Here is a 27,628-nt window from a genome sequence, read left to right as displayed (position 1 = left end):
ATCATTTTCAGGTAGTTGTGCTTCAATGAATAATGTGCTGTGAACTTCAGATCGCTGGGCATTTTTAAATTCAAGCAAGGGGGAAATCTGAGCCACCCTCCTTCAGCCTGTTCCACACACAAGTGCTGAACTCACAGATCTGCTTGGTTGGTTACCTTCCTGTTTTTCCCACTGGAGCAGAGACGCTTGCCAGCTGGGCCTCCTCCCCTCTCACCTGTACAGGTGACTTTCCTAACCACCAGGCTGCTGTTTTCTCCTAGCAACAAAGCGATGCCCCACCTGCAAAAAGGGGGGGGGGTTCAGTGAAGCCAAACTGCGTCAGGTGAAAGTGCAGCCAGGCATTGTGTGTTGTGCATTGATAAAAATCACAGAATTGCAGAGTTGAAAGGGACCCAGAGCGTCAGTCTATTCCATGGGTAGGCAAACTAAGGCCCAGGGGCCGGATCCGGCCCAATCGCCTTCTCAATCCGGCCCGCGGACGGTCCAGGAATCAGCGTGTTTTTACATGAGTGGGATGTGTCCTTTTATTTAAAATGCATCTCTGGGTTATTTGTGGGGCATAGGAATTCGTTCATTCCCCAAAAAAATATAGTTCGCCCCCCCCCAAGGTCTGAGGGACAGTGGACCAGTCCCCTGCTGAAAAAAGTTTGCTGACCCCTGTAGTCATAACCCTGTGCAATACAGGAATCACAGCTAAAGAATTCATGACATTATGCCATCCAACCTCTGCTTCAAAATCTCCATTGAGGAGTACCATTCCACTGCTGAACAGGTCTTAGCAGCTCTTGCCATCAGAAAATTATTCCTAAGGTTTATTCAGAATGTTTCATGTCGTTTGTTTTTCTTTTTTATATTTTTTATTAAATTTTCTGTTTTACAATTTCAAATACTCAATTTACATCCTTAAGGTGTCAATGACTTCCCTTCTTCTCTTTCCATGGTTCATTTTACATAACATAAATCCCTGCATATTTTACAAAAACTATACCATTCAGTATTCCATTATTGCATCCATCAAAATGTATTTACCCTGTTGAATTTATCTTAATGCTGCCAGGGTTTTCAGCTGTACACGATTATTTTCCATATGTTCAGTAAACATTTCCAGTCTTCTCTAAACATATGTTCTTCTTGTTTCTTATTCTATATGTTAAGTCTGCAAATTGTGCATGTTCTGTCAACTTAAGTTGCCATTCTTTGGTTGGGACCTCACTCGTTTTCCATTTTTGGGCTAGCAAAACACGGACTGCAGTTGTTGCATGCATAAATAACCTTTTCTGACACCTACGAATTTCTGTCTGAATTATCCCCAACAGAAAGGACTCTGGGTTTTTTGTGGAGGGAGGGAGTACTTTTAAGTATTTTTTTCCAATTCATTATAGCTCATTTCCCAATACTCTTTTATCCTTTCACAAGTCTGCCACATATGATAAAACATACTCTCTATCTCATTGCACCTCCAGCACTTCAGACATACATGATTCAGACATACATTTTAGCAAGCCCACTCAGGGTTAAATACCATCTGTGAATCATTTTCTCCTTCAAAGAACAACATGCAAATTTCAATTCACTTTTCCAGAATTTCCCCCAGAGGTTGAAATCTATATTGTGTCCTATCTCTATTGCCCAGTGTGTCATTGAGGATTTAACTAGCTTGTCTTTCATTTCCCATTCTAATAACAGGTTATACATTTTACACAAAAGTTTATCTTTGTTTTGTGGGAGTTCTTTTTCGAATTGTGAGCTTTGGTCCGGGAAACCATTCTTTCTATCTAATTTGAACATTTCATGTAACTGATGGTATTGTAACTAATTTGAACACCAATGTGGCAGTGTGCTTTTCAACATCTACATGCAGCTGCTGGGAGAGATCATCAGGGGGTTTGGACCGGGTGTCCATCAATATGCAGATGATACCCACCTCTACCTCTCTTTCAAATCAGAACCAGTAAAGGCGCTGAAGGTCCTGTGTGAGTGTCTGGAGGCGGTTGGAGGATGGATGGCAGCTAACAGATTGAGGTTGAATCCTGACAAGACAGAAGTACTGTTCTTGGGGTACAGGAGATGGGCTGGTGTGGGGGACTCCCTGGTCCTGAATGGGGTAACTAAGCCCCTGAAGGACCAGGTGTGCAGCCTGGGAGTCATTTTGGACTCACATCTGTCCATGGAGGCGCAGGTCAGTTCTGTGTCCAGGGTAGCTGCCAGCCAGCTGGTACGCAGGCTGAGACCCTCCCTGCCCGCAGACTGTCTCACCAGAGTTGTGCGTGCTCTAGTTATCTCCCGCTTGGACTACTGCATTGCGCTCTACGTGGGGCTACCTTTGAAGGTGACTCAGAAACTGCAATTAATCCAGAATGCAGCAGCTAGACTGGGGACTGGGAGCGGCCGCTGAGACCACATAACACCGGTCCTGAAAGATCTTCATTGGCTCCCAGTACATTTCCGAGCACAATTCAAAGTGTTGACCTTTAAAGCCCTAAACGGCCTCGGTCCTGTATACCTGAAGGAGCGTTTCCACACCATCATCCAGCCCAGACACTGAGGTCCAGCACCGAGGGCCTTCTGGTGGTTCTATCACTACGAGAAGTGAAGTTGCAGGGAACCAGGCATAGGGCCTTCTCGGTAGTGGCGCCCACCCTGTGGAACGCCCTCCCAGCAGATGTCAAGGCAATAAACAACTATTTTACTTTTAAAAGACAACTGAAGGCGGCCCTGTTTAGGGAAGTTTTTAATGTCTCATGCTGTATTGTTTTTAATATTCAGTTGGAAGCCGCCCAGAGTGGCTGGGGAAACCCAGCCAGATGGGCAGGGTATAAATATTATTATTATTATTATTATTATTATTATTATTATTATTATTATTATCTGCTCTTTGAGAGCGGGAGAACTTTCTGCCTTGATGCTGCCTTCCCTCCTCCCTGGGTGAAACCTCCGTACAGCCAGCTCCTCCACCAATCTCAGTGGATCCCAGTGTGCCACCAACAGAGAATCACAGGAGGGGCTCTTTGGAATGAGACTGCCAGAACAGATTGTCCCCGGTGGTTCAAGATGGTGAGCCAACATATAGGGAGAGGAACAGTGAGCGGAAACAGGTCAGCCTTACCTGGGGAAAACTTCCTGATGTCAAATATAGTAATTAAATTCCAAATATAGTTGGAAACACGATGCTGGGCTTAGATGGAACTTTGCCTGATGCAGCAAAGGGGTCCTTGTGTCATTGGATCCAAGGCAGGGTCTTCTTCTTGGTGGGCCCATTTGACCAGATGGGGCACTCATTGCCCATTTGAGGCAAGGCCCAGGAGTGCAGAAATCCCTGCAAAGCAAGGCCGTCAAGCAAAGCAGCCAAAAGCTTACAAGGGAGGGCAAGAGAAGCCAGAAAGCAAACCGTTATAACCACTGATGCTGAACGAACGACTGGGACATGTTCAAGGTAATGATGCTAACACACAAATCTGTGCTCAGGTGACCCGAAATACCTCCTGCCGCTGCACAGACCTGCGAAGTTCATATGGGGAAATTCTCGTGGCACCACCACCTTATCAGGGTGGTGACCTGGAAACGGACGTTCTCTGTTTTTGCCCCTGCACTGTGGAGTGACCTCCTTCCCTCTGCCGCACATGAAGCAGCAACCCTCAGCAGTGCCTTCAAACAACCTTGCGAAGGGTTAACCTTCTGCCCAGGTCTCTGTTCTACGATTCTATAGCTCCTCCAGCCATGCCTCATAGGATTTGGTCTCCAGGCCACCTTCTGTCACACACATTCCAGGTTTTTTTAATATCCTTTTTGACCTGTAGAACCCGGAACCAGGCACAGATGTTTTAATGTATTTTTAATCTCCTGTTGGAAGCTGCCCAGAGTGGCTGGGGAAACCCAGCCAGATGGGCAGGGTATAAGTAATAAATTATTATTATTATTATTATTATTATTATTACTACTACTACTACAGAACTTCAAGTGAAGTCTTACTGAAGCAGCACAGGATTGCCATGTTCAAAACAGTGAAATTCCAGACAGATTTATTGGCAAAGGTTTTTTGTGTGTTTTTTTTGTTTTGCCAATGTTGTTGAATTTTTTTTGGCAAAGCCGCAAAAAAATAAATGAATGAAGTTTTTGAGCTATTATTAAGGAATATCGCAAAAAACAACACTGCCGACAATGGCTACTAACCGTGATGTCTGTCCTGTGCCTTCACAGCAACGCTTCTGAATCCCAGTTGCTGGAAACCACAGGACGGGGAGGGGTTCCTGTGCTCATATCCTGCATCTGGTTGGCCACTGGGAGATGCTGGACTATGTTGTAAACAAAACCAATCTGCCCCTTTTCCCTTATGGGGTATCCAAGAGCCCGTATAGAGTCCTTTTGTTGGTTCCCTATTGGTAGGAGAAAATAACAGAGGCCAAGCAGAGAATATTGAGAAGCAAAGCCGCTGGTAAGCCTGATCTTTATTGATCTGTTGTAACAGGGTCCTCGCTCATCACACACAGGAGGGAGGAGGAACCCAGAACAAAAGTGTGCCTGCCCTTATATAGACATTTTAAATTCCCTGCCCTGGAGTCCAAGACCACCCCTCCATACATCATACCCACATCACAGAAAAGGTGGTCTACAGCAGAAATCTGAGTGCGTTGTTTATCTTGTCTGACAAGTTACCTGTTAATGCTCACTTGATTGGATACCCTGGGGAGCCTGGCCAATCTTTTGTAATGATAACTACTTAGTTCCTGAGCCAGGTCACAGGCTCGCCCTATTCATACACAGACATACCCTTAAGACAGGATTTGTGAAGGAAAACACAATGGGGAGGCTTTTCCATTTTCCTTTGACCTTGCAGAGAAAACATTTGGTCAGTTTGGGAATCAAAAATGGTTTCAGGTCAGTCTTCCTGTGCTGATCTATGTACATGCTTGGTTGGTACATTTATTATATATCTAAGACGAGATGGTGGGACAGTGTTCTCGAAGCTACCATCATGAGTTTGACCAAACTGTGGGAGGCAGTGGAAGACAGGAGTGCCTGGCGCGCTCTGGTCCAGGGGGTCAGGAAGAGTCGGACATGACTAAACAACAACAAGAAGACTTTAAAATTCTTATCACAACTAGTTGGGCCCCCTTTTCCCTGACCCTGCAGGCTCTCTCCTCATATTCTTATGGAGGACTGGTGTACACATTCCTTAAAAGGTAAAGGGACCCCTGACCATTAGGTCCAGTCGTGGCCGACTCTGGGGTTGCAGCGCCCATCTCGCTTTATTGGCCGAGGGAACCGGCGTACAGCTTCCGGGTCATGTGGCCAGCATGACTAAGCCGCTTCTGGCGAACCAGAGTAGCGCACGGAAACATTGTTTACCTTCCTGCCAGAGTGGTACCTATTTATCTACTTGCACTTTGACGTGCTTTCAAACTGCTAGGTTGGCAGGAGCAGGGACCGAGCAACAGGAGCTCACCCCGTCGTGGGGATTCGAACCGCCAACCTTCTGATCGGCAAGTCCTAGGCTCTGTGGTTTAACCCACAGCGCCACCCGCATCCCTTACACATTCCTTACACTGAAGTAATTATGTGTGTGTGCTTCTGTGACTACTGCCAGGTAGAGCATCAGGTGCTGCTGTTAAGAGACAGGGTGCTGTGTGGGCAGACACCTCATCCCATTCCAGCGTTTCATCCAAACTGACAGCTCTGATGACCCTATCATTTGAGCGGTGATGAGATCAGTGTTGGCAGCCGAGGAGGCTGGTCGGCATAAGGTGCAGGTGGGCCATCGCGTGTGTCCGTCACGCCGCCAAGAGCAGCCTATCCGCTGCCCCAAGGGAGCAGCTGGTGCCCTTCCCTGGATGTAAGGGCTGCCTGCCTTGCAGCCATCAAGCACCACCTTGGCAACCCGGAGACGTCGCCTGAGGCTCCTGGGAGCTTCGCACAGACAACCGAGCCCGAGGCCATAAAGCATGTCTCTCATCCAATGGCGCTTGCCACGAGGAGGCCAGTCCCTTCAGCAGCCGGGCTGGCCCAGATTCCTCCAAGGGTTGCTTGGTCCTAAAATACCCCACCCCCGTGTAGAAAGCCACGGGGCGTGAAGCTGGCTTGCAGATACATCCCTATCCATCGGCTGCATCACTATGGCAATGCGCCCGCCACCCCCGGCCTCCGGGGAGGAGTCACGGGGCAGCTGGGACGCCCACATTGCCACCTCTCTCCAGGAGAAGCTGGCAAACCAGGGGAAACCAATTAGTGCCCAGCCCTGGCGGTGGGGGTACGATACCCCCCTTTTTTTCAGCTCCTTCCCCTCTCTGGGGAGAATGGAGACCCTCGCTGCGTACATAGAGGCGTAGGAGACCCAGGCCTGCCGGAGGTTGCCCTTTCGCCCACGGTGGCGCTTGGTCCTTCCCACTTCAGCACCGGGCACGCGGACAGCTCCCCACGGCCGTTGTTTCAGCACCAGAGCCGGCGGACAGCTCCCCATCCTCCTGCCAGGCTCCGCGCGGAGCGGTTGGTGGCGGAGAGGCGGGGTGGTTGCTAAGTGGGGTGTCCCGTCTCCCAAAAAGGGGGGCCGAGAGGAGAGGTTCCGTAGACTGGCTCATCCGAAGCCTTCCTTCCTTTGTCTTGTGGGGAGGCGGGGATCGGAGGCTCAGGGCGCGAGTCCTTCTCTCCTCCCCCCCTCCCCGCCCCTCGTGCGCCGCCTTTGCTATAGCGGCGCCGCATCTGCATTGGGGGGGGGGCGCTGTTGAGCCTCGCCCCTCCTCCCCCGGCGTCGTCGAGCCGGAGAGCGCCGGGCTGGTGGGTATTGGCTCAGGCCGCCTCCCTCCGCTCCTCTCCGCAGCCAGCGCCCCCCCCACCTCCGCTCCCCCCCGGCCGCTGTTTACTCGGGCCTTGCCGGACGGAGCGCGCGTGATGGCTGCAGTGGCGAGCGGCTCCGGGCACCAGCATCAGCAGCCTCCTCAGTGACAGCCCCCGCCCGCCCGCCCGCCTGCCCTCTCCAGCGCAGCCCGGCCCTCGCCGCCGCCCCGCCCGGCCCCCGACAGCCTCGCCCTGCCGTGCGCCCCGCCAGCCCCAGCCCCAGCCCGGCTCGGCTGCGCCGCGGAGAAGATGGCGGATCGGGCGGAGATGTTCTCGCTCTCCACCTTCCATTCGCTCTCCCCGCCGGGCTGCAGGTAAGCCGACGCTCTTCGCTTGGCGCAGCCCCGCCCGCCCGGGCTCCGGGGTGCCCGGGGGTGGGGGAGTGGGGGCGGGCGGGCAGGCGCGGAATCCCCCGCTCGGCTTCAAACCCCACCCCGGATTGATGAGGTTGGGGGCTGGAAGGTTTCCTTAACCTAGAGCTGGGAGCTCAACCTGCAAAGAGTGGGGGGGGTGTCGTCAGGTTGGCTTCCCCACATTTGCCCCCGAGGCCTTCTAGGACGTAGAGACAGGCTCTCGACCCCAGGAGGACAGAGTGGGCAGAGGGAAATATACCCCCCCCAAGCCCTGGCTGTTCTCTGCTCTCGCCCCCCCCCCTCGGAAGAGCATCTGTTGGGCTCTGCCTCGTCCCGGAGGCCTGGGCCGGCCCCATACCTCTTACCACCAGACTCTGGGCCTGCTTCGGGTCCCAGGCAAAGTCCCCCCCCCCCCCACGGCCTACCCTTACAAAGGGCTGGCCTCATCCCTTCCGTGCTGAGAACCCCCCCATTGGATCCATCCCTTGCTGTTTTCGGGGGCTGGGGGGGGGGTCCCTTGGGGAATTCCCAATTCAGAGACTGCTGCAACGCTGGAAGCCGCCACCCGCTCTGCCCCGCCCCAACGTGCCCTTGGGATCAACACCGTGCAGAGCTTTGCAAGCTCCCCCACATATTTTCTCTCTCCCCCCTCCCCCTCCTCCCATCCATCCAATCCTTTAATGTGTTTGTTGCCAAACCCAGCAGATTTCGCTTGATTAATCTCCTTGCCCCGCTGCTTTGCAAGCAAAGTGGATCCCTTGGCAAAGCCCGAGCCGTCCCTCGAACCTCCCCCCACCCTTCTCTCATGCTCCAGGCTTTTATCTCCTTCTTCCCTTCCTGTCCCCACTGGGGGCCTTGGATCCCATTTGCAGAGATGGGCCTCCGTCAAATGGATCTGGGAGGCCGCCGGAACAGGTGCTTCCTGGCTTGGCCTCCTGCCCTCCCAAAGTACTGGTGCGGAAGAGGAAGGGCCCAGGCCATGCCAAGCAGTAGCTGTGCCCACTGCCCAGGGCTCTATTAAGGCAAGAACCACACCTGGTTCCATGGGCAGGTGGCGGCAGGTGGCTGATGTGAGGCCCCACACCTGGGGAGTTGCATCAGGGAGCGAGGTCCCTAACTGCACGCAGGGCATCAACGTGGCCTAAAAAGCATTGGTGATGTTCAGGGTACCTGGGAGGCTCCAGGTAGTCTCTCCCCACCCCCATCTCGTGAGTCCAGGAAGCCAGATCCACCTTGATGCAGCGATGCCACAGGGGATCCTGCTGCCTCCCCCCAGGGGCGGGGAGATCCAGCACGTTCCTCTTGTAACCCCTGGTAACTGCTGCAGAGCTGGTATAGTGATGTGTCGCGTTTGCTGCTGCTGCTGCTTTTAGATCCTACCTCTCCACCATCAGTGCTTGGAAAGGCGTCACCCTGGAGATGGGGAAGCAAAGCTTGGGCTTCCTGAATAAGGGAGAGGAGGTTAGGAGTTGGTGCCTGTTCTGTGGGGCTCTATAGAGCTGGAGAGATGGAGCTTCCGGGTGTGAGGGTCCTGGGGAAAAACCAAGGGATGCTTTTCCTTGCATCAACCTCCAAGGTTGTGTCGGGTGAGGACTGTGCTGGACTCCAGCAACTATCGCAGGTCAGGTCAAGGGGAAGAGATGACGTCCAGGGGTCCCTGGCGGTTGTCACATGGGCCCACAGGGAGCATTTGGGGATGGTGAGGTGGCCAAAAGGTGTGGACTACGTTGAGGAGAGAGATGACTGGCCGCCTATGGCTCTCATCTGCTGTTTATCTGAAGGAGGAGGTGGGAAGAGGGTCTCTCATCATGTCTGCCATTCTCATGCTCAAATGTGAAAGCACAGGAGACCATGTCCCTCTCTAGGTAAAGCAGGCTCTGGGATGACCTTCCTTTTAACAGCAGTTACATTTCAAGACTTTTCCACTTATTGTGGGAGAGGATGCACCTACCAAAGGAACGGACGTTTGTGGATGTGCTGGGGAGTGACTATGGAACTCGCTGCTTCTTGAGCCACCAACTTGGGTGGCTTTAAAAAACGATCAAACAAATTTGTGGAGGATAAAGCTATTTATTGTTGGCTCCCAGCCACAATAGCCCTGCTCTGCCTCCGCGGTCAAAGGCAGCGATGCTTCTAAACCCCAGCAGCTGGGAACCGCAGGAAGGGGAGAGTGTTCTGATGGCCGAATCCTGCTTGTTGGTTTCCCACAGGCATTTGGTTGGCCAGTGTGAGGACAGGATGCTGGACTCGGCTGGCCTCCTTTGGCCTGATCCGGCAGGTTCTTACTTACCGTATTTTTCGCTCTATAAGACGCACCAGACCACAAAACGCACCTAGTTTTTGGAGGAGGAAAACAAGAAAAAACATATTCTGAATCTCAGAAGCCAGAACAGCAAGAGGGAAGCAGCAACCCCTCTTGCTGTTCTGGCTTCAGGGATAGCTGCGCAGCCTGCATTCGCTCCATAAGACGCACACACATTTCCCCTTACTTTTTAGGAGGGAAAAAGTGAGTCTTATAGAGCAAAAAATACGGTAATTTCTCCAACACCTCCAGGAGCTCACATGGCAGAATAGATCATTTGAGGGCTAAGAGAGCCGCAGCCTTCCTCAACCTGGTGCCCGCCAGATGTTTTGGCCTTCAACTCCCATCAACCCCAGTCCCCATGGCCAGCTTATATAAAGTTCAGCTCTGGCAACGAAGTTCACCAAAAGCCTAGCTAGATAACCAACAGGCATCTTAAGGAGAAGGTAGAGCGGAGGACGTTCCAAGGGTTAAGCCTGGTGACTAAGGAAGTTCTCCTTTATGCTGCCACATGGTAAAAGGTAAAGGTAAAGGTACCCCTGCCCGTACGGGCCAGTCTTGACAGACTCTAGGGTTGTGCGCTCATCTCACTCTAGAGGCCGGGAGCCAGCGCTGTCCGCAGACACTTCCGGGTCACGTGGCCAGCGTGACAAGCTGCATCTGGCGAGCCAGCACAGCACACGGAACACCGTTTACCTTCCCGCTGGTAAGCGGTCCCTATTTATCTACTTGCACCTGGAGGTGCTTTCGAACTGCTAGGTTGGCAGGCGCTGGGACCGAGCGACGGGAGCACATCCCGCCATGGGGATTTGAACCACCGACCTTTCGATCGGCAAGTCCTAGGCGCTGAGGCTTTAAACCACAGTGCCACCCGCGTCCCTGCCACATGGTAGGCCTTGGCTATTGACATGCAGAACAACTAAGAGAGTTTCCCTTGCAGATGCTGACAAATGGACAAATAATTTTATTTATACCCCACCCTCCCCGGCCAGAGCCGGGCTCAGGGTGGCTAACATCAATAAAATTTCAGTAAAAACATAATAAGGAAAAAGAGAAAAACAATTTAAAATACTGGTTAAAAGGCAATTTAAAATGCAGCCTCATTATAAAAGTCAAAACCATAAGGGGAGGGAAACGTAAGGGTCAGACTGAGTCCAAACCAAAGGCTAGGTGAAACAGCTCTGTCTTGCAGGCCCTGTGGAAAGATGTCAAGTCCTGCAGGGCCCTGGTCTCTTGGGACAGAGCGTTCCACCAAGTCGGAGCCATTACTGAAAAGGCCCTGGCCCTTGTTGAGACCAATGAAACCACCTTGCGACTTGGACCTCCAAAGTGTTCTTATTTGTGGACTTTAAGATCCTCTGCGGGGCATACCAGGAGAGGTAGTCCCGTAGGTATGAGAGTCCTAGGCCGTATAGGGCTTTAAAGGTCAAAACCAGCACCTTGAACCTGACCCTGTCTTCCCCTGGGAGCCAGTGCAGCTGGTAAAGCACTGGATGAATGGGATCTCACCCAGATCTGCCCAGGAGAAGCCATTCTGTCAGGTAACCAGGCTTCAGGCAGGTCAGGCTTTGTAAGCCAGTATTGTTACGCGCCACCCAAATCTCCTGGTGGTGAGAGATTCCAGGAGTTCCGGAAGCACTTACCCAGGTTCTCTTTCCTTGGAAAGAAGGTCAACAGAGATTGTGTGGCTTTATCTACACATTTATACAGCCTGAGGCTAAGGAAGAGGGGTTCTCAGCATTAACACCCAACAGATCTTGCTTCTCCATTAGTCATGGCTTTGGGCCCAGCGTAGAGCAAGCAAGTCTCTGTGTCTCCAGCTTCCAGCCTCTCCACAGCTCTGCTCAGACTCACTACTCTAGCTATTGCTGGGTGAGGGCAGGAAAAGACCCACCCATTAGTTTGGAGGGCCCCATCGCTTAGTTGTAGCTCTTGCAGCGTGGCTCATTCTTTTGGGATGGGGTCAGTTCATGCCATCAGTGGCCAGTTCATGCCATCGTCTTGCAAAGAAACTTGTCTGGCTAGGTTTTGGCAACATCTTTGGCTCCCAGTATGTTTCTGAGCACAGTTCAAAGTGTTGGTGCTGACCTTTAAAGCCCTCAACGGCCTCGGTCCAGTAGACCTGAAGGAGCGTCTCCACCCCCATTGTTCTGCCCAGACACTGAGGTCCAGCTCCGAGGGCCTTCTGGAGGTTCCCTCATTGCGAGAAGTGAGGTTACAGGGAACCAGACAGAGGGCCATCTCGGTAGTGGCGCCCACCCTGTGGAACGCCCTCCCACCAGGCAATAAACAACTATTCTACTTTTAAAAGACATCTGTAGGTGGTCCTTTTTAGGGAAGTTTTTAATGTCTGATGCTGTATTGTTTTTAATATTCAGTTGGAAGCTGCCCAGAGTGGCTGGGGAAACTCAGCCAGATGGGCAGGGGTATAAATATTATTATTATTATTATTATTATTATTATTATTATTTGCAAAGGTGGAAGAGTAATGGAAAAGACATGCTTGGGTATGTGGGGCCAAATATCCATGTGCTGCCCCACCTGTGGCACATGGCTGGCTCTGCTGCATGACGGACCCAACCACAAGTAAACGCAGATGTGCCCTGGCGCATGAGCCAAGAGAGCATAATGGCACCGCTGGGTCTATATGGGTGGGCGCAGCACATAGTAGCAATGATCTAGTGGCCCCCTGCTGAAAAAGGTTGCTGACCCCTGGATTTTACTATCTAACGAGAAGACCATTCATCCGTAAAATGAAAGCAATAAACAATGTACTGCGGTCACACGATCTATCAGTAGCTGAACTGGGTTCCACACAGTCACACACATACAAAAAAAGAGCCACAAAAACACAAAATAAATAGCAAAAACAGACCTCAGCGTAACACTCAAAACAGAAGCGTAACACTCAAAACGGAGTATGTTCGGCTTCTGAAAAAAGTTCACAAACCGGAACACTTACTTCCAGGTTTGCAGTGTTTGGGTTCCAAGTTGTTTGAGAACCAAGGCGGTTGAGAACCAAGGCACCAGTGTACTATCAGTACTGACCGTGGGGTCCTCAGACTGGTGGCGGGGGTAGTGATCCATCAGGTCTCTCCAGAGATCTCTTTGGACTGTTGTCCCCAGGCCATGCATCTCTCTGACCAACTTTTGACCCTCCTTGCATGATTTGGGACAGCTGCGATGTGTCCTCGACCTCCGATCATGCTTCTTGCTTGTCCGGATAGGGGTTAGAGCTGTTTAGGGTGTGTGTGTGTGTTTGTGTGTATAGATTTGCCAGTCTACTATACAAAGATTTTTTTTTTAAAAAATCACATTTGTTGCTTTGCCACTTGTGCTTCTGGCTCCCAGCATGTGGCCCATGCAAGGCTACCCAGAAGGAACTGCGGCCCTCAGTCTCAAAAAGGTTCATTGACCCCAGTCTCTGTGGACTAGAAGATGCTCTGCAAAGCCTCCAGTGAGAGTCTTTCCCAGGCCTACATGGAGATGACAGAGATGGGAGAAGCCCTTCTCTTGCTTCTACCACCCTCATAGGTCTGCTTGGTGGGGATGTGCGAGAGGGGCCTTTTCGGTGGCTGCTCCCAGGCAACTTTGTAACTCCCTGCCTAAAGAAGCCAGCAGGTTAAGACCTTTCTTGTTCCAATGGGTTTTTTGGGGAACCGGCTGCTTTTAATGAAAGAGCTGGTGCTGTGCTGTTTCCGTGGTATTATCTGTATCCTTAACAGATTGTGTGTGTCTTAAATTGCTTTTTAATTATTGCCTTTTCCATGGTTTTAGCTCTTTCTGTTTTGTCTGTGAACAGCCTTGAGTCCGTATCTGGGGAAAAGGTGGGATAAAAATAATAAAAATCAAGTAGTAGTGGTAATAATAATAATAATAATAATAATAATAATAATAATAATAATGCATTCCACTGTCAAAGACCACAACACCCATTAGTCACAATCCGCATGGTGGGTTGATGGGAGCTGTACTTTCAAACAGGCTGATCCAACCTCAGCATCTGGGGCCTTCCTGGAATAATTGAACTCCTTGCTTGGACTTCATGGGAGTTGTAGTCCAATAACACCTGGCATCTGCCACATGGACTGCCTCTGATCTAATGGTACATGCACACTGCACATGGCGACTGGCCTCTGCCACCCAGAGTTTCCAACAAAGGACCCTGAGAACGCAGCTCTGCAAAGCATTCAGAGGCTTCAAGCGGTTCATTCCTGGCAATAATTCCTGGCTCTTTTCTTTTCTTTTTTTTTTTTTCCATGCCGTGCATACTTTTTTTTTTTTTTTTAATAATTTTTTATTAATTTACAACAAAATATAACAAACAAATAAAATATATTTCACATTTCATATTTCAAACTCTTAGTTCTTAGTTTGGACTTCCCTCAGCTTTTCCGCAAATCTTTCGTAGCCATATTTAGATTTTCGCATTTCCTTTTTTACTCATTGCCATTAAATATATTTTTCCTTCACCTTCCTTTAGACAATGTCTCTCAATTATTCACAGTGCTCTTTTAAAACCTTCTAGCGTTATTTGTCCATCACTTAGGCTCTCCAGATATTTAACAAATTTCCCCCAGTTTTCTGTAAACTTTTGGTCTCTTAGGTACCTAAGGAGCTGTTATGAGTCTTGGTAGGAGGTTAACTCAAACAGTTGCCAACAGCATGGCTGAATGAACCCAGGGCTGACTCATGTGGTGAAAGGCCTTAGGAGGGAAGGAGAAGAAAGCAGGGAGTTGTGTTTTTGAGCTGGTGTATCGTTAAACGCCACCCTGGTCTCCAAGTGCTGAGAGACTCCTGGGGTTCCAGGCGCATACCCAGGTTGCGCTTCTTTGGAATGAAGGTCAGCAGAGACTGTGGTGTCCTTAGGATAGATGGTTTTATCTACCCACACACCCACACAACCTGGACATAGGACTGGGGTCGCAGTGCATTAACCTCCCAACAGATATTGCTTCTCAGTCGCAACTTTGGAACCAGCACAAAGCAAGCAGGTCACTTGTGGATCCAACTTCTAGCTTGCACCCGCTCTCTCTCACACACCTCTTTGGCTATTGTTTTCCAACCTAGCAGCTAGGTGAAGGGGGTGGGGGAAATGCCCACCTATTAGCCCTGGAGGCCCCCTCAGTTAGTTGAAGCTTTCCCAACTGAGCCCATTCTTTTGGGATGCTGATGAGGACACTTAAGTGGCCAGCTAAGGTCACTGTTTTACCAAGGGATGCGGGTGGCGCTGTGGTCTAAACCACTGAGCCTCTTGGGCTTGCCAATCGGAAGGTTGGCAGTTCGAATCCTGTGACGGGGTGAGCTCTCGTTGCTCTGTCCCAGCTCGTGCCAACCTAGCAGTTTGAAAGCACGCCAGTGCAAGTAGATAAATAGGTACCACTGCAGTGGGAAGGTAAACAGCATTTCCATGCGCTCTGGCACTCATCACTGTCCTCCATGCGCCAGTAGTGGTTAAGTCCTGCTAGCCACATGACCTGGAAAACTTTCTGTGGACAAGTGCTGGCTCGCTCGGCCTGAAAGCGAGATGAAGAGTTTGGATTTGATATCCCTCTTTATCACTACCCGAAGGAGTCTCAAAGCAGCCAACAATCTCCTTTCCCTTCCTCCCCACAACAAACACTCTGTGAGGTGAGTGAGGCTGAGAGACTTCAGAGAAGTGTGACTAGCCCAAGGTCACCCAGCAGCTGCATGTGGAGGAGCGGAGACGTGAACCCGGTTCACCAGATTACGGGACCACCGCTCTTAACCACTACACCACACTGGCTGCAACCCCATAGTCACCTTTGACTGGACTTAACCATCCAGGGGTCCTTTACCTTTTTTACTGTTTTACTAAGAAACTTGCGGGTTGGTTCAGCAACAGAATACTCTATTAGATCCAAACCACCACCACCCCTCACCTCATCTTGTCCAACCCCCTGCAATGTTGGAATCACAGCTAAAGAACTCGTAACAGATGCCCCCCTCCCCAACCTCTGTTTTCAAATCTCCAGCGGTGAGGAGTCCACCGCCTATCAAGAGAGTCTGTTCAGCTCTTACTTTGAGAAAGTTCTTCCTAATGTTGAGCCGGATTCTCGATTCCTATAGATCATGTGCTTTGCCTCTGCACTGAATGTGCTTTCAGCATATGGCGGGGGTCTGCCCCCTAGGAACTGTTTTGCTCGTGCCGGGAATATTGTGCTGCAGGAGTTGAATCCAAGAACATCCTTGCATTAGTTGCTAGCAACACTTAATGGTGGAGAGCAGGCAGCGGAGAGAAATTGCTCCCCAGGGGCCGGCTTGTACCTGCTTGTTTTCACCTTCGCCTCGACTTCTTCCTTCGTCTGTTGGCAGAGCTTAGTTTTTCTTTTCCTTTTTTACCAGATGGTGCACATGCCTGTCTTTGTTCCACTCTTTTCCTGGTTCATTTCTGATCTCTCTCTCTCTCTCTCTCTCTTTTTTAAAAAAATAATTTTTATTGATTTTTCTGCATATTTTAAAACATAACTTCCGACTTATATATAACATAGCAAACATTTGGCTACCCTAGCCTACGGCTTCCATCCCCCTCGGCTGATGGTTTTCCAACTTACTCTCTGATATTGCATTTTATTATTATTATTATTAATAATAATTTATACCCCGCCCATCTGGCTGGTTTCCCTAGCCACTCTGGGTGGCTCCCAATCAAGTGTTAAAAACAATACAGCATTAAATATTAAAAACTTCCCTAAACAGGGCTGCCTTCAGATATTATAGTTAATGCTATTAAATCCTTTTCATAAATAAAAATTACAAATTATACTTCACAATAATTAATAAAATCATCCTTACAAAACTTCTTGTAACCCTACTAGCGATGTCAGTTGTTTACAGTTGTCTTTCAAATACACCATAAATTCATTCCAGTCTTTCGTGAAAGTTTGGTCTTGCTGGTTCCAAATTTTCCCAGTTAATTTAGCCAACTCAGCGTAGTCCATCAATTTTGTCTGCCACTCTTTTTTTGTAGGAATCTCTTTCTGCTTCCATCGTTGGGCTAATAATAATTTTGCTGCAATTGTTGCATATAAAAACAGTCTTTTATCTTGCTTATGTATTTCATTACCTACAATAATAAGTAGGAAGGCTTCTGGGATTTTTTTTTTTACAAATGTATATTTCATTCTCCCCCCCCCTTTTCTTTTTTTGTACATCTGACCCTCTCAAAGTTATGCCTGCCTAGCTGGGTGTGCACATACCGTATTTTTCACTCTATAAGACACACTTTTCCTCTCCTAAAAAGTAAGGGGAAATGTGTGTGCGTCTTATGGAGCGAATGCAGGCTGCACATCTATTCCAGAAGCCAGAACAGCAAGAGGGATCGCTGCTTTCACTGCGCAGCGATCCCTCTTGCTGTTCTGGCTTCTGAGATTCAGAATATATATATATTTTGTTTTTCTCCTCCAAAAATTGGGTGCGTTTTATGGTCTGGTGCGTCTTATAGAGCGAAAAATACAGTATTTAGCATTAGGCAGATTTTAAAATAACAAAAATCCAGCCAGACCAAAACAGTTAACCTGCAAGATCGCCTTACCCCACATGAGCCCCCAAAACTGCTTGAATGTGTGGCATTCTTACTGGCAACACATAGTGCCCATTCCGTATTTGTAAGAATTTGGATCGTTCAGCACCTGCACTTTGGAACTCCCTGCCTGTTGAAATCAGGCAGTCGTATTCACCCTTCTCTCTTTGGCACCTGCTAAAAACCTTCTTTAGACAAACATACCCAAATGCTTAGGAAGTTGTTGATTTTAATCCATTTTTATATTTTAGCTTTTGTCTGTTTTAAGGTACAGCTGAGGGACGCGGGTGGCGCTGTGGTCTAAACCACAGAGCCTAGGACTTGCCAATCAGAAGGTTGACGGTTCAAATCCCCACAACGGAGTGAACTCCCGTTGCTCAGTCCCTGCTCCTGCCAACCTAGTAGTTCGAAAGCACGTCAAAGTGCAAGTAGATAAATAGGTACCACTCCGGCAGGAAGATAAACGGCGTTTCCGTGCGCTGCTCTGGTTCGCCAGAAGCAGCTTAGTCACGCTGGCCACATGACCCGGAAGCTGTACGCCGGCTCCCTCGGCCAATAAAGCAAGATGAGCGCTGCAACCCCAGAGTCGGCCACGACTGGACCTAATGGTTAGGGGTCCCTTTACCTTTTTTTTTTTTAATATAATTTTTATTCAGTTTACAAATAAAACAAATTAATACAATTCATACAGTTTTTTACATCCATTCTCTTTTTTTGACTTCCCTCAACTTGGCTGGTACTCCTTCCCTTCTTAATTTCCTACACATTTCTGAGATCTCACCTAATTGTTTATAAATTAAATCTTATTTCATTCAAATTCTAACCTTTCTTTTTTACAAAGCTTCATTAAAGGTTACAAGCGTTATTTGGTCCCTTTACCTTTTTAAGGCACAGTTGTAATATATATTTTTATTTTCTTGTTTGTATCTTTTTGTAAACTGCTTTGAGGTTTGTTTGTTTTTAAGGTCAAACTGGGTATAAATTTTATGAAACAAACAAACAAACAAACACAATAGGGGAGGGGACATCTACCTAGAGCCCTAGATCTTTTTCACATGTATCCTTATCAAGGCAGGTGTCCCCACATCCTATATTTGTGCATCTTGTTTTCCCAGCCAAAGGGCAGGGCCTTACATTTGCCCCTATTGAAATTCATTTTGTTAGCTTGCGCCCAGTTCTCCAGTCTGTGCAGGTCTCATTGCAGAATCTTGTTCAAATCTCTCACGCAGATCTCAGGCATCCTTCCACCCACCCCTCAGGAGACCCACAGCAGAGCTCAGAGGCAATTCCCTGCGGGTCAATTTCTTTTCTTATCCACAAGGCTAACCTCATCAGAAGACCTGAGCCTTGCTCGGCTGCCAGAGAAAATGAGCCTCTTTCCCACTGCCGAGTCATTTAAGCAACTTTGGCACAGCTCCCACTCCGCCTCCCTCCTTCGCCAAGCGGGCAAGACATCTGACGGAGGGTCAGAATTTGCTGGGTGGTCACAAATGTGCAGCTTGGGGGACTGTGGTGGTGGCTTGGCAAGCTGAGAAGGATTTGCTTTGCCTTCCCGTCACATCAGTCAGCCTGTCCTCACCGCCAGGCAGCAGAACCTCCTTGCCCAGCTGGTGCCAAGGACTGTCCTGGCATCAGCGGACTGGTGGCATTTTGGATTACATTAATGGGAGCCTCTTATCTGGGATGCGGGACTCTTATCTGGGACGTGGGTCACACTGTGGGTTAAACCACAGAGCCTAGGACTTGCCGATCAGAAGGTCGGCGGTTCGAATCCCGGCGACAGGGTGAGCTCCCGTTGCTCGGTCCCTGCTCCTGCCAACCTAGCAGTTCGAAAGCACACCAGTGCAAGTAGATAAATAGGTACCGCTCCAGCGGGAAGGTAAACAGCATTTCCGTGCGCTGCTCTGGTTCGCCAGAAGCGGCTAAGTCATGCTAGCCACATGACCCGGAAGCTGTACGCCGGCTCCCTCGGCCTGCAAAGTGAGATGAGCGCTGTAACCCCAGAGTCGTCCACGGCTGGACCTAATGGTCAGGGGTCCCTTTATGCTTTACCTTTTAATGGGAGCTTCTTATCTGGGACTTGGGGGGCAATAATAATGATGTAGGTTTTGGGGGAGGTCAGTCTGGATGACACCCTAGGCTCCCTTCCAATTCTTGGGGTCCTGCGCCCAGTGAGAGTCATTACCCAATAGAGGACTCCATTGCTGAACTAGCCAGAAAAGTTTCTTTGAAGGAGAGTGACCTTATCTGGCCACAAGTGTCCTCACCAACATCCCAAAAGAAGGAGTCAGGTTGCAAGAGCTACAACCAAGGCTAACGGGTGTGCCTTTACTGCCCCCCCCCTCACCCAGTTACTAGATGGGAGAACAACAGCCAAAGGGTTTTGTGTGAGCAGAGCGAGAAAGTGGTGAGAAGATGGAGACACAGAGCACAGCTTGCTCTGTGCTGGATCAATAAATATAATATCAATAAATAAATATAATATCGAAAAGCACACAACCAAACAGAGCGATTTCCACATAAATCATAAGATCTAAAATAAAGACACCGAAAATTAATACAGTCGTACCTTGGAAGTCGAACGGAATCCGTTCCGGAAGTCCGTTCGACTTCCAAAACGTTCAGAAACCAAAGCGTGGTTTCTGATTGGCTGCAGGAAGCTCCTGCAGCCAATTGGAAGCCGTGGAAGCCCCATCGGATGTTCGGCTTCCAAAAATAGCTCACAAACCGGAACAGTTACTCCCAGGTTTGCGGCATTCAGGAGCCAAAACGTTCGAGAACTAAGCTGTTCAAAAACCAAGGTACGACTGTATCAGTAACAGCAACAAACCCTGCCCAACAAAAACCCCTAAACAACACCCTAGCCCACGCCTTGGCAAACTTGGTCCTCCAGATGTTTTGAGACTACAACTCCCATCATCCCTAGCTAACAGGACAAGTGGTCAGGGATGATGCGAACTGTAGTCCCCAAAAATCTGGAGGGCCAAGTTTGGGGATGCCTGCCCTAGACCAAGAGTCTGTTCAGCAGCCTCAGCTTTTGTAGCTGGAGTCCGTCTGGGCCCCTCCCTCCCAGGCCACATAGGAAAAGCCTGCAAGGCAGGGAGCAGGTCTTAATTCACTGAGCTCTATCTTATGTTCAGGTTCTATATATCTGCAAATAAAACCAGATCTCCTGAAGACGCCACGGTCTCCGAGGAGCTTCATTCCAAGGAAGCCAAACCTGGGTAAGCGCCCAGAACCCCAGGAGTCTCTAAGAGATTGGGGTGGCACAGTGGTGTAGCGTGGGGGGTGCAGGGGGGGGCCCGGCCGCACCGGGCGCAACATCTGGGGGGTAGGGTTAGGGGGCGCAAATCCACGGATTAGGGGGCGCAAATTACTTGCCTTGCCCCGGGTGCTGACAACCCACGCTGCGTCACTGGGGTGGCATGGAACAATACAGCTGTGCCTGGAGTCCTGCCTCTGGCCTGTCTTGTCAGTTTGTGTTTTCCGGTCCCTTTCAGACTCTAGTGGGCAGTTTCTTCTCATTTAACCTCTTCCCCGACTGAAGAAAATGGCTTCAGAAGGCTGGAAACAGCCAAAGGCCCAGTCCTCCTTGTCAGGCTACACCAGTGGCAACCAACATTTTTTGGGGGTGGGTCTCCCAAGGTTCCATAAACCCAGGGTTTTTCCCCCCAGCCGGAACTCACCAGAACTCAATTCTGGCACCTCTCAGGTGGGCGCCATTGCCATTCTAAGAGAGCGAGTTAGGCCAGGGGTTGGCAAGGCTTACTGGGCATGGGCCTGCAGAGATCCTCCGTGGGCTGTACCGGTGCAGCGCAACGCCAGAAAACACATTTGCGCATGTCCGCGGAAACCACTTCTGTGCATGCCCAGATGCCGAAAATGGCGCATGCACAGAAGTGATTTCCGGCATCTGGGCATGTGCAGAAGCGATTTCCGGAGCCGCTGAAGCGAGTCTCCGCACTTTGCTGCGCTGGTTTAGCGCAGCGCACGGGGACTCGCCAAGTGGGCGACTCATGGGTTGGTTAAATGGCCTCCATGGGCCACTTTTGGCCCGTGGGCCTTAGGTTACCGACCCCTGAGTTGGGCGTTCATGGTGAGTTCCAGCACCTCTTTTTCTAGAAAAATAGCACAGCATAAACCCATCCCCAGGGCCCCCATCCTACCCGATAAAAAAAGCAATATTCCAAATAGCGGTTTGCACGACCCACTAAGGAAGATAACAACACAAAGAAATTCAAAACAGGAAGAATCAATTGCACCTTTAGTCAAACTCCAGTTAAAACTACTTCGTTCAATTAATTCAGCTAAACTGAACTTAATCCAGCGGCGCCAGCTATTACCAATAATTGGCTATCTTGTGATGACTCAGAATCGTAAATGGCCAAAGGAAATGGTTTTGAAAGCGACGACGGCAGAAAAACTTTATATATATATATATATATATATATATATATATATATATATTGGTTTTACATAATTTTATACATTTTAACTTTCACCATTTCAAAGATTAAAATAAAAGGTTCTTTTGAACCTTCGGGCCTCCTTCCCTCCCTCCCTGGGTTCCATATTTAAAATTAGATTTTCTGCAACTTTCACTATTATCCATTTGTTACATATCCATAGTTACTGTAGTTAATTCCACATTACAAGTGACATCACATTCCTGCCAATGATTTTAACTGTTTACAGTGGTCCTTTGAGTAAATTAGGAATTTACTCCAGTCTTTTAAAAATACTTGATCTTCCTGGTTTCTGATCTTCCCTGTCAGTTTCGCCATCTCTGCATACTCCATCAGTTTCGCCTGCCATTCTTCTCTGAGCAGCAACAAGCAACATGTCGGCTAATAATGTACTGACAATATTTTTATAACACTATACCGTTTCAGAATTCATAAACAGAAGACATGTAATATGTGCATGGAGTCACAAACTAATAAGAATCAAATAAATCTTCCATGAACAGGAATCGTAGGAGTGGTAAGTCACTGTCAAAGATCCCTGAAATGGATTAATAGTCCCCAAAAGTATATCAAATACATCAGCTTACTGCACTTTTTAGTGATAACTGATCCATGGCCATTTGATGTACTTTTGGGGACTATTAATTTGCTGATGAAGATTTATCATTGAAACAGTTCGTTACCTTGGAAGAACTGTTCTGTCTTCTGCTGTGCCCAGAGAACCCTATTGTGGCATTCGGAGCACCCATCATCTCCCGTTTGTAGGAAAGGCCTTCTGCCTCCATTTCAGGGATCCTTGACAGTGACTTAGCACTCCTCCCATTCCTGTTCATGGAACATTTATTTGATTTTTATTAGTTTGTGACTCCCTGCACATATTATATGTCTTCTGTTTATGAATTCTGAAACAGGATAGTGCTGAAAAGAATCCATATAGTTCAAGGTATGGTTTTCCTAGTAGTGATGTATGGAAGTGAGAGCTGGACCAAAAAGAAGGCTGATCGCCGAAGAATTGATGCTTTTGAATTTTGGTGCTGGAGGAGACTCATAGAATCTTAGAATCATAGAGTTGGAAGAGACCACAAGGGCCATCGAGTCCAACCCCCTGCAAAGCAGGAAACACCATCAGAGCACTTCTGACATATGGTTGTCAAGCCTCTGCTTAAAGACCTCCAAAGAAGGAGACTCCACCACACTCCTTGGCAGCAAATTCCAGTCCTATGGACTGCAAGAAGATCCAACCTATCCATTCTGAAGGAAATCAGCCCTGAGTGCTCACTGGAAGGACAGATCCTGAAGCTGAGGCTCCAAGACTTTGGCCACCTCATGAGAAGAGAAGACTCCCTGGAAAAGACCCTGGTGTTGGGAAAGATGGAGAGCACAAGGAGAAGGGGACGACAGAGGACAAGATGGTGGGACAGTGTTCTTGAAGCTATGAACATGACCAAACTGTGGGAATACAGGAGGGCCTGGCGTGCTCTGGTCCATGGGGTCATGAAGACTCAGACACGACTAAACGACTATACAACAAGAATAGTGTTATACAAAACATTGTCAGTATATTATTAGCCAACGTGTTGCTTGTTGTTGTTTAGAGTGTTGTGTTTTGCAACACAGGGGATATTCTTCGTTGTATTCCTCTCTGAGGGCAGTAAAACTTTCGATAAGAATTGAGGAAGGTGTTTTGCTCTAGACCAGCAGTTCTTAACCTGAGGGTCCCCACATGTTGTTGGACTACAACTCCCATCACCCCTAGCTAGCAAGGCCAGAGCTCAGGGATGATGGGAGTTGTAGTCCAACAACATCTGGGGACCCACAGGTTGAGAACCGCTGCTCTAGACCCTCTAGCATGGCCCATAATAAATAAGCAATCAATGTGCTCAGAGGGACTGCCTCAGGCACCCCCTGCCACCCCCATTGCCTCTTAGGACCCACCTAGGTGATTCTCCTCCAAGGGACTGAAATCCCCACCTTGGGTACCACTGGGCTCCACTGACTGCCTAATTCCCTACCCTAAATCCTGATGGGCAGTTCAGTACTCAGTGGTAGTGAGTGACGTGCACTCTGCACATGCTCAGCAATGCTCTTCTTTGTCATCGGGTCCCCTTTGTTTTGCCAGTGCTGATACTGGCCCTAAAAACCGGATTCGAGCCTTGGCTTAAATGAAACCTCGGCGTTGCTGCTGCTGCTGACCGTTTGACGTCGCAGGCTAACGCTTTTCTCTCTTCAAGAGGCTGGAAAGCACTGCAAGCTATTAGAGGAGGCAGGGCAAGCACAGAGCTTAATGAATCAGGAGAGGGAGATGGATCTGGCACAGGTCCCATTGGGCAGATTCTTACCTCTGCCGCTAACCTCTGCAGCATCAGATGCTGGATGAGTGAGGGAGCAGGCAGCGTGGACCTGAGAGGAAGAGGAAGAGGCAAGATCGTGTTTTGGACTATATACGCAACTCCCATCATCTTCGGCCGGGCTGGCTGAGCCTGATGGGAACTGTAGTTCAGAACACCTGGAGGGTGTCGGGTTGCGGAGGATGCCAGAAGATGGAAGCAGGTCATCCAAGCTGGTGAGGGGGGATGGGCCCTTTCGCTCAGGCTTCACCTGTCCACTGCCACCAGATTTAATAGGAGCATGAAAAGAGCCTGGTGGATCGGGCCTGTGGCCCATCTCAGTGCCGGATTCACAGCTATAGGTTAGGCCCCCCAAAAAGAATTAAAGGGGGAAAAAGATCTGGATGTACATTTCCAAAATATAAGATAAAAAACCAATAAAATAAAACCTACATACAGCAACATTGTTTGTGTGTTGTGTAGGCTCCTGTGATGTAAGTCATGGGCCCCGCCTGCTAGCCTGCTCCCTAAAATATCATTGGTTTGCTCCTTTCTATATATAGGGTGCCTGAGTCTAGGGCTTGCTGATCAGAAGGTCGGTGGTTCAAATCCCCGCGACGGGGTGAGCTCCCATTGCTCGGTCCCTGCTCCTGCCAACCTAGCAGTTCGAAAGCACGTCAAAGTGCAAGTAGATAAATAGGCACCGCTCCGGCGGGAAGGTAAACGGCATTTCCATGCACTGCTCTGGTTCACCAGAAGCAGCTCAGTCATGCTGGCCACATGACCCGGAAAAACTGTCTGCGGACAAACTCCGGCTCCCTCGGCCAGTAAAGCAAGATGAGCGCCGCAACCCCAGAGTCGGTCACGACTGGACTTAATGGTCAGGGGTCCCTTTACCTTTACATTCTGCATGGGCTGGTTGTGTGGCAACATGTGGAAATGGCTTGAGATGCCTATTAGGTCCATCAATTACCATATAGCATATATTCAACACAAAAAACAGCAACCATTTGTTGTGGACAAAGAACAGCTGGACATTAAGGGCCCCATTACCTTCAGTAGCTGAGGGCCTCATCAAACCTCAATCTTGCCCATCTCTTCCAGCATCCTGTTCTCACAGCAGCTGAACAGTTGCATGTGCTGTGGGAAACCAGCAAGCAGGATCCGAGCGCAAGAAGACCTCTTCCCCACTGCAGTTTCCAGCAACTGGGATTCAGAAGCATCACTGTCTCCCACTGTGGAGGCAGAACACAGCCTTCCTGACTAGCAGGCATCCCAAAATCCAACTCTTCTGGACATCAATCATACCAGAAATATGCAAAATAACTAAGCAAGTGTTAGAAGTCACCCCAGAACTGGCCCTACTGAACATCTTCCCAGACAATAATGCCCACTCACATCATAAAGAACTCATAGCCCACCTACTCTCAGCAGCTAGAAGCATCATAGCCAGACACTGGAGAGACCTGTCAGGAATAAGCATGGACCAATGGTATCAAATAGTACAGTGGTACCTCGGGTTATGTACTTAATTCGTTCTGGAGGTCCGTTCTTAACCTGAAACTGTGCTTAACCTGAAGCACCACTTTAGCTAATGGGGCCTCCTGCTACCGCCGGAGCATGATTTCTGTTCTCATCCTGAAGCAAAGTTCTTAACCCAAGGTACTACTTCTGGGTTGGCGGAGTCTGTAACCTGAAGCGTATGTAACCTGAGGTACCACTGTATGGGAAACAGCCTTATTAGAAAAACTAACCAGTAAACTGAAACTGAAATGGGGACAAATAGAAGAGGATGCCATTGTAGCCCAACAAGACAACGAAGAGAATCCGCCGACAGCATACAAATCAATCTGGCTAACCTGATCCAAATACACACACACACAGACATCTCACTATAGCCACCCAAAGACAACCAACCACAGCCTAGGCCAGGGGTCAGCAAACTTTTTCAGCAGGGGGCTGGTCCACTGTCCCTCAGACCTTGTGGGGGGGCTGGGCTATATTTGGGGGGGGGGTATGAACGAATTCCTATGCCCCAAAAATAACCCAGAGATGCATTTTAAATAAAAACACACATTCTACTGATGTAAAAACACGCTGATTCCCGGACCATCTGCGGGCCGGATTGAGAAGGCGATTGGATCGGATCCAGCCCCCAGGCCTTAGTTTGCCTACCTCTGCCCTAGGCCACTCCTAACCTCTCTCACTACCAAGGAAATACAACAAGCGAATAGTAAGAGAACCCCCACAAGTGACACTGACACAAAACCCCACAAATACACTAAGTAGAAGAAAAGAATTTTTGCTTTCTTGGGCTCCATGATCACTGCAGATGGTGACAGCAGTCACGAAATTAAAAGATGCCTGCTCCTTGGGAGAAAGGCGATGGCAAACCTAGACAGCGTCTTAAAAAGCAGAGACATCACCTTGCCAACAAAGGTCCGTATAGTTAAAGCTCTGGTTTTCCCAGTAGTGATGGATGGAAGTGAGAGCTGGACCATAAAGAAGGCTGATCGCCGAAGAATGGATGCTTTTGAATTCTGGTGCTGGAGGAGACTCTTGAGAGTCCCATGGACTGCAAGAAGATCAAACTTCTCCATTCTTAGGGAAATCAGCCCTGAGTGCTCACTGGAAGGACAGATCCTGAAGCTGAGGCTCCAAGACTTTGGCCACCTCATGAGAGGAGAAGACTCCCTGGAAAAGACCCTATGTTGGCGAAGATGGAGGGCACAAGGAGAAGGGGACGACGAGATGGTGGGACAGTGTTCTCGAAGCTACCAGCATGAGTTTGACCCAACTGCGGGAGGCAGTGGAAGACAGGAATGCCTGGCGTGCTCTGGTCCAGGGGGTCAAGAAGAGGCGGACACGACTAAACGACTAAACAACAACAAGAAGAATAGAAACATTGCCCCCCAACCCCACCCCACTCACCATTCCCCCCTCCCCTTCCTAACCTAACACTGTATGCAACACTTATGCTTTGCAAGAAATGAAACTGATCTGTAGAAAACAGAACTTCAAAAAAGAGACAATGCACGTATTTTTGTAAACTAAGAAATCATATATATATATATATATATATATATATGCTTTCGTAGATTTTCACGGGTACAGGAATGCAGGTTTTGGTGTCCTCGGGTGTCTTCCCGTGTAAAAGTTGGGGTGTCTAGGCGACGTTTCGACGAGGTCTCACTCGTCATCTTCAGGCTGGTGCTTTCGGCTTCTTGTTACTGGAACAGAGCAGGATCTCAGTGTTTGAGTTCCTATAAATACTGTTGAGGAGGTGTGGTGTATAGCCTCCAATGTTCTGGGCAGAGAGGAGGTTCCCAGGCTAGTGTGCCTTTTCTTCTTTTGTTCCTTAATTACTTGAGGGATATCTTGAGTGATTTCTTGAGTGATTTCCTGAATCCCACTTAGGTGGGTCATTAGGTGTGGATTAGTTGCTAAAGCCTTCGTGTCTTGAACTCTTGAACTTTGTGAAGAGTTTTTCTGAGAAGATGGCTGTACTGCACTTGGTTGTGCTCTGGCTTGGCTTCGTGTATAGGGGCGAGCTGTGGTTTTGTGGCCTGTGCCAGCCAGATCTGTGTAGGGATTGCAGGGGGGTGCAGCATCCGGAGGTGCCACCCTGGTTTGGCTACTGGATGGTGTCTGTAATTTATCTGTGGAGAGGGTCTGGGTTTGGGTCTGGTGTGGTTGATTGGTGATGGCGTTCTGTGTGCCTCTGGATCTGGTGTCAGATTTTGTGGGGAGGGCTAATTTCCAGATGTCTGGCAAGCGGGATGTGTCGTCACGCTTGTTCATGTTGTGAG

General features: G+C 49.0%; 1 protein-coding gene and 1 long non-coding RNA gene across 2 annotated transcripts in view; both read left to right on the top strand.

The window, feature by feature from the left end:
- The window catches only part of LOC310659288, a 79,030-nt gene extending 77,749 nt beyond the window's left edge, over positions 1–1,281 (top strand). Inside the window, exon 2 of the long non-coding RNA XR_014502722.1 lies at positions 647–1,281. This is a non-coding gene — a long non-coding RNA (uncharacterized lncRNA). The remainder of the gene's footprint in view (positions 1–646) is intronic.
- Positions 1,282–7,003: 5,722 nt separating this feature from the next.
- The window catches only part of MAPK8IP2 (mitogen-activated protein kinase 8 interacting protein 2), a 50,007-nt gene continuing 29,382 nt past the window's right edge, over positions 7,004–27,628 (top strand). The window contains exon 1 of the mRNA XM_083401845.1: positions 7,004–7,142. Within this exon, the coding sequence (XP_083257971.1) occupies positions 7,078–7,142 (65 nt within the window). The 5' untranslated portion in view covers positions 7,004–7,077. The remainder of the gene's footprint in view (positions 7,143–27,628) is intronic.

This window comes from Podarcis tiliguerta, assembly GCF_965153285.1.
Source record: "Podarcis tiliguerta genome assembly, chromosome: 10".
NCBI classification, from domain to species: domain Eukaryota; kingdom Metazoa; phylum Chordata; class Lepidosauria; order Squamata; family Lacertidae; genus Podarcis; species Podarcis tiliguerta.
Note: the sequence above shows the minus strand (reverse complement) of the source record. Positions and strands in the feature narration are given on the sequence as shown.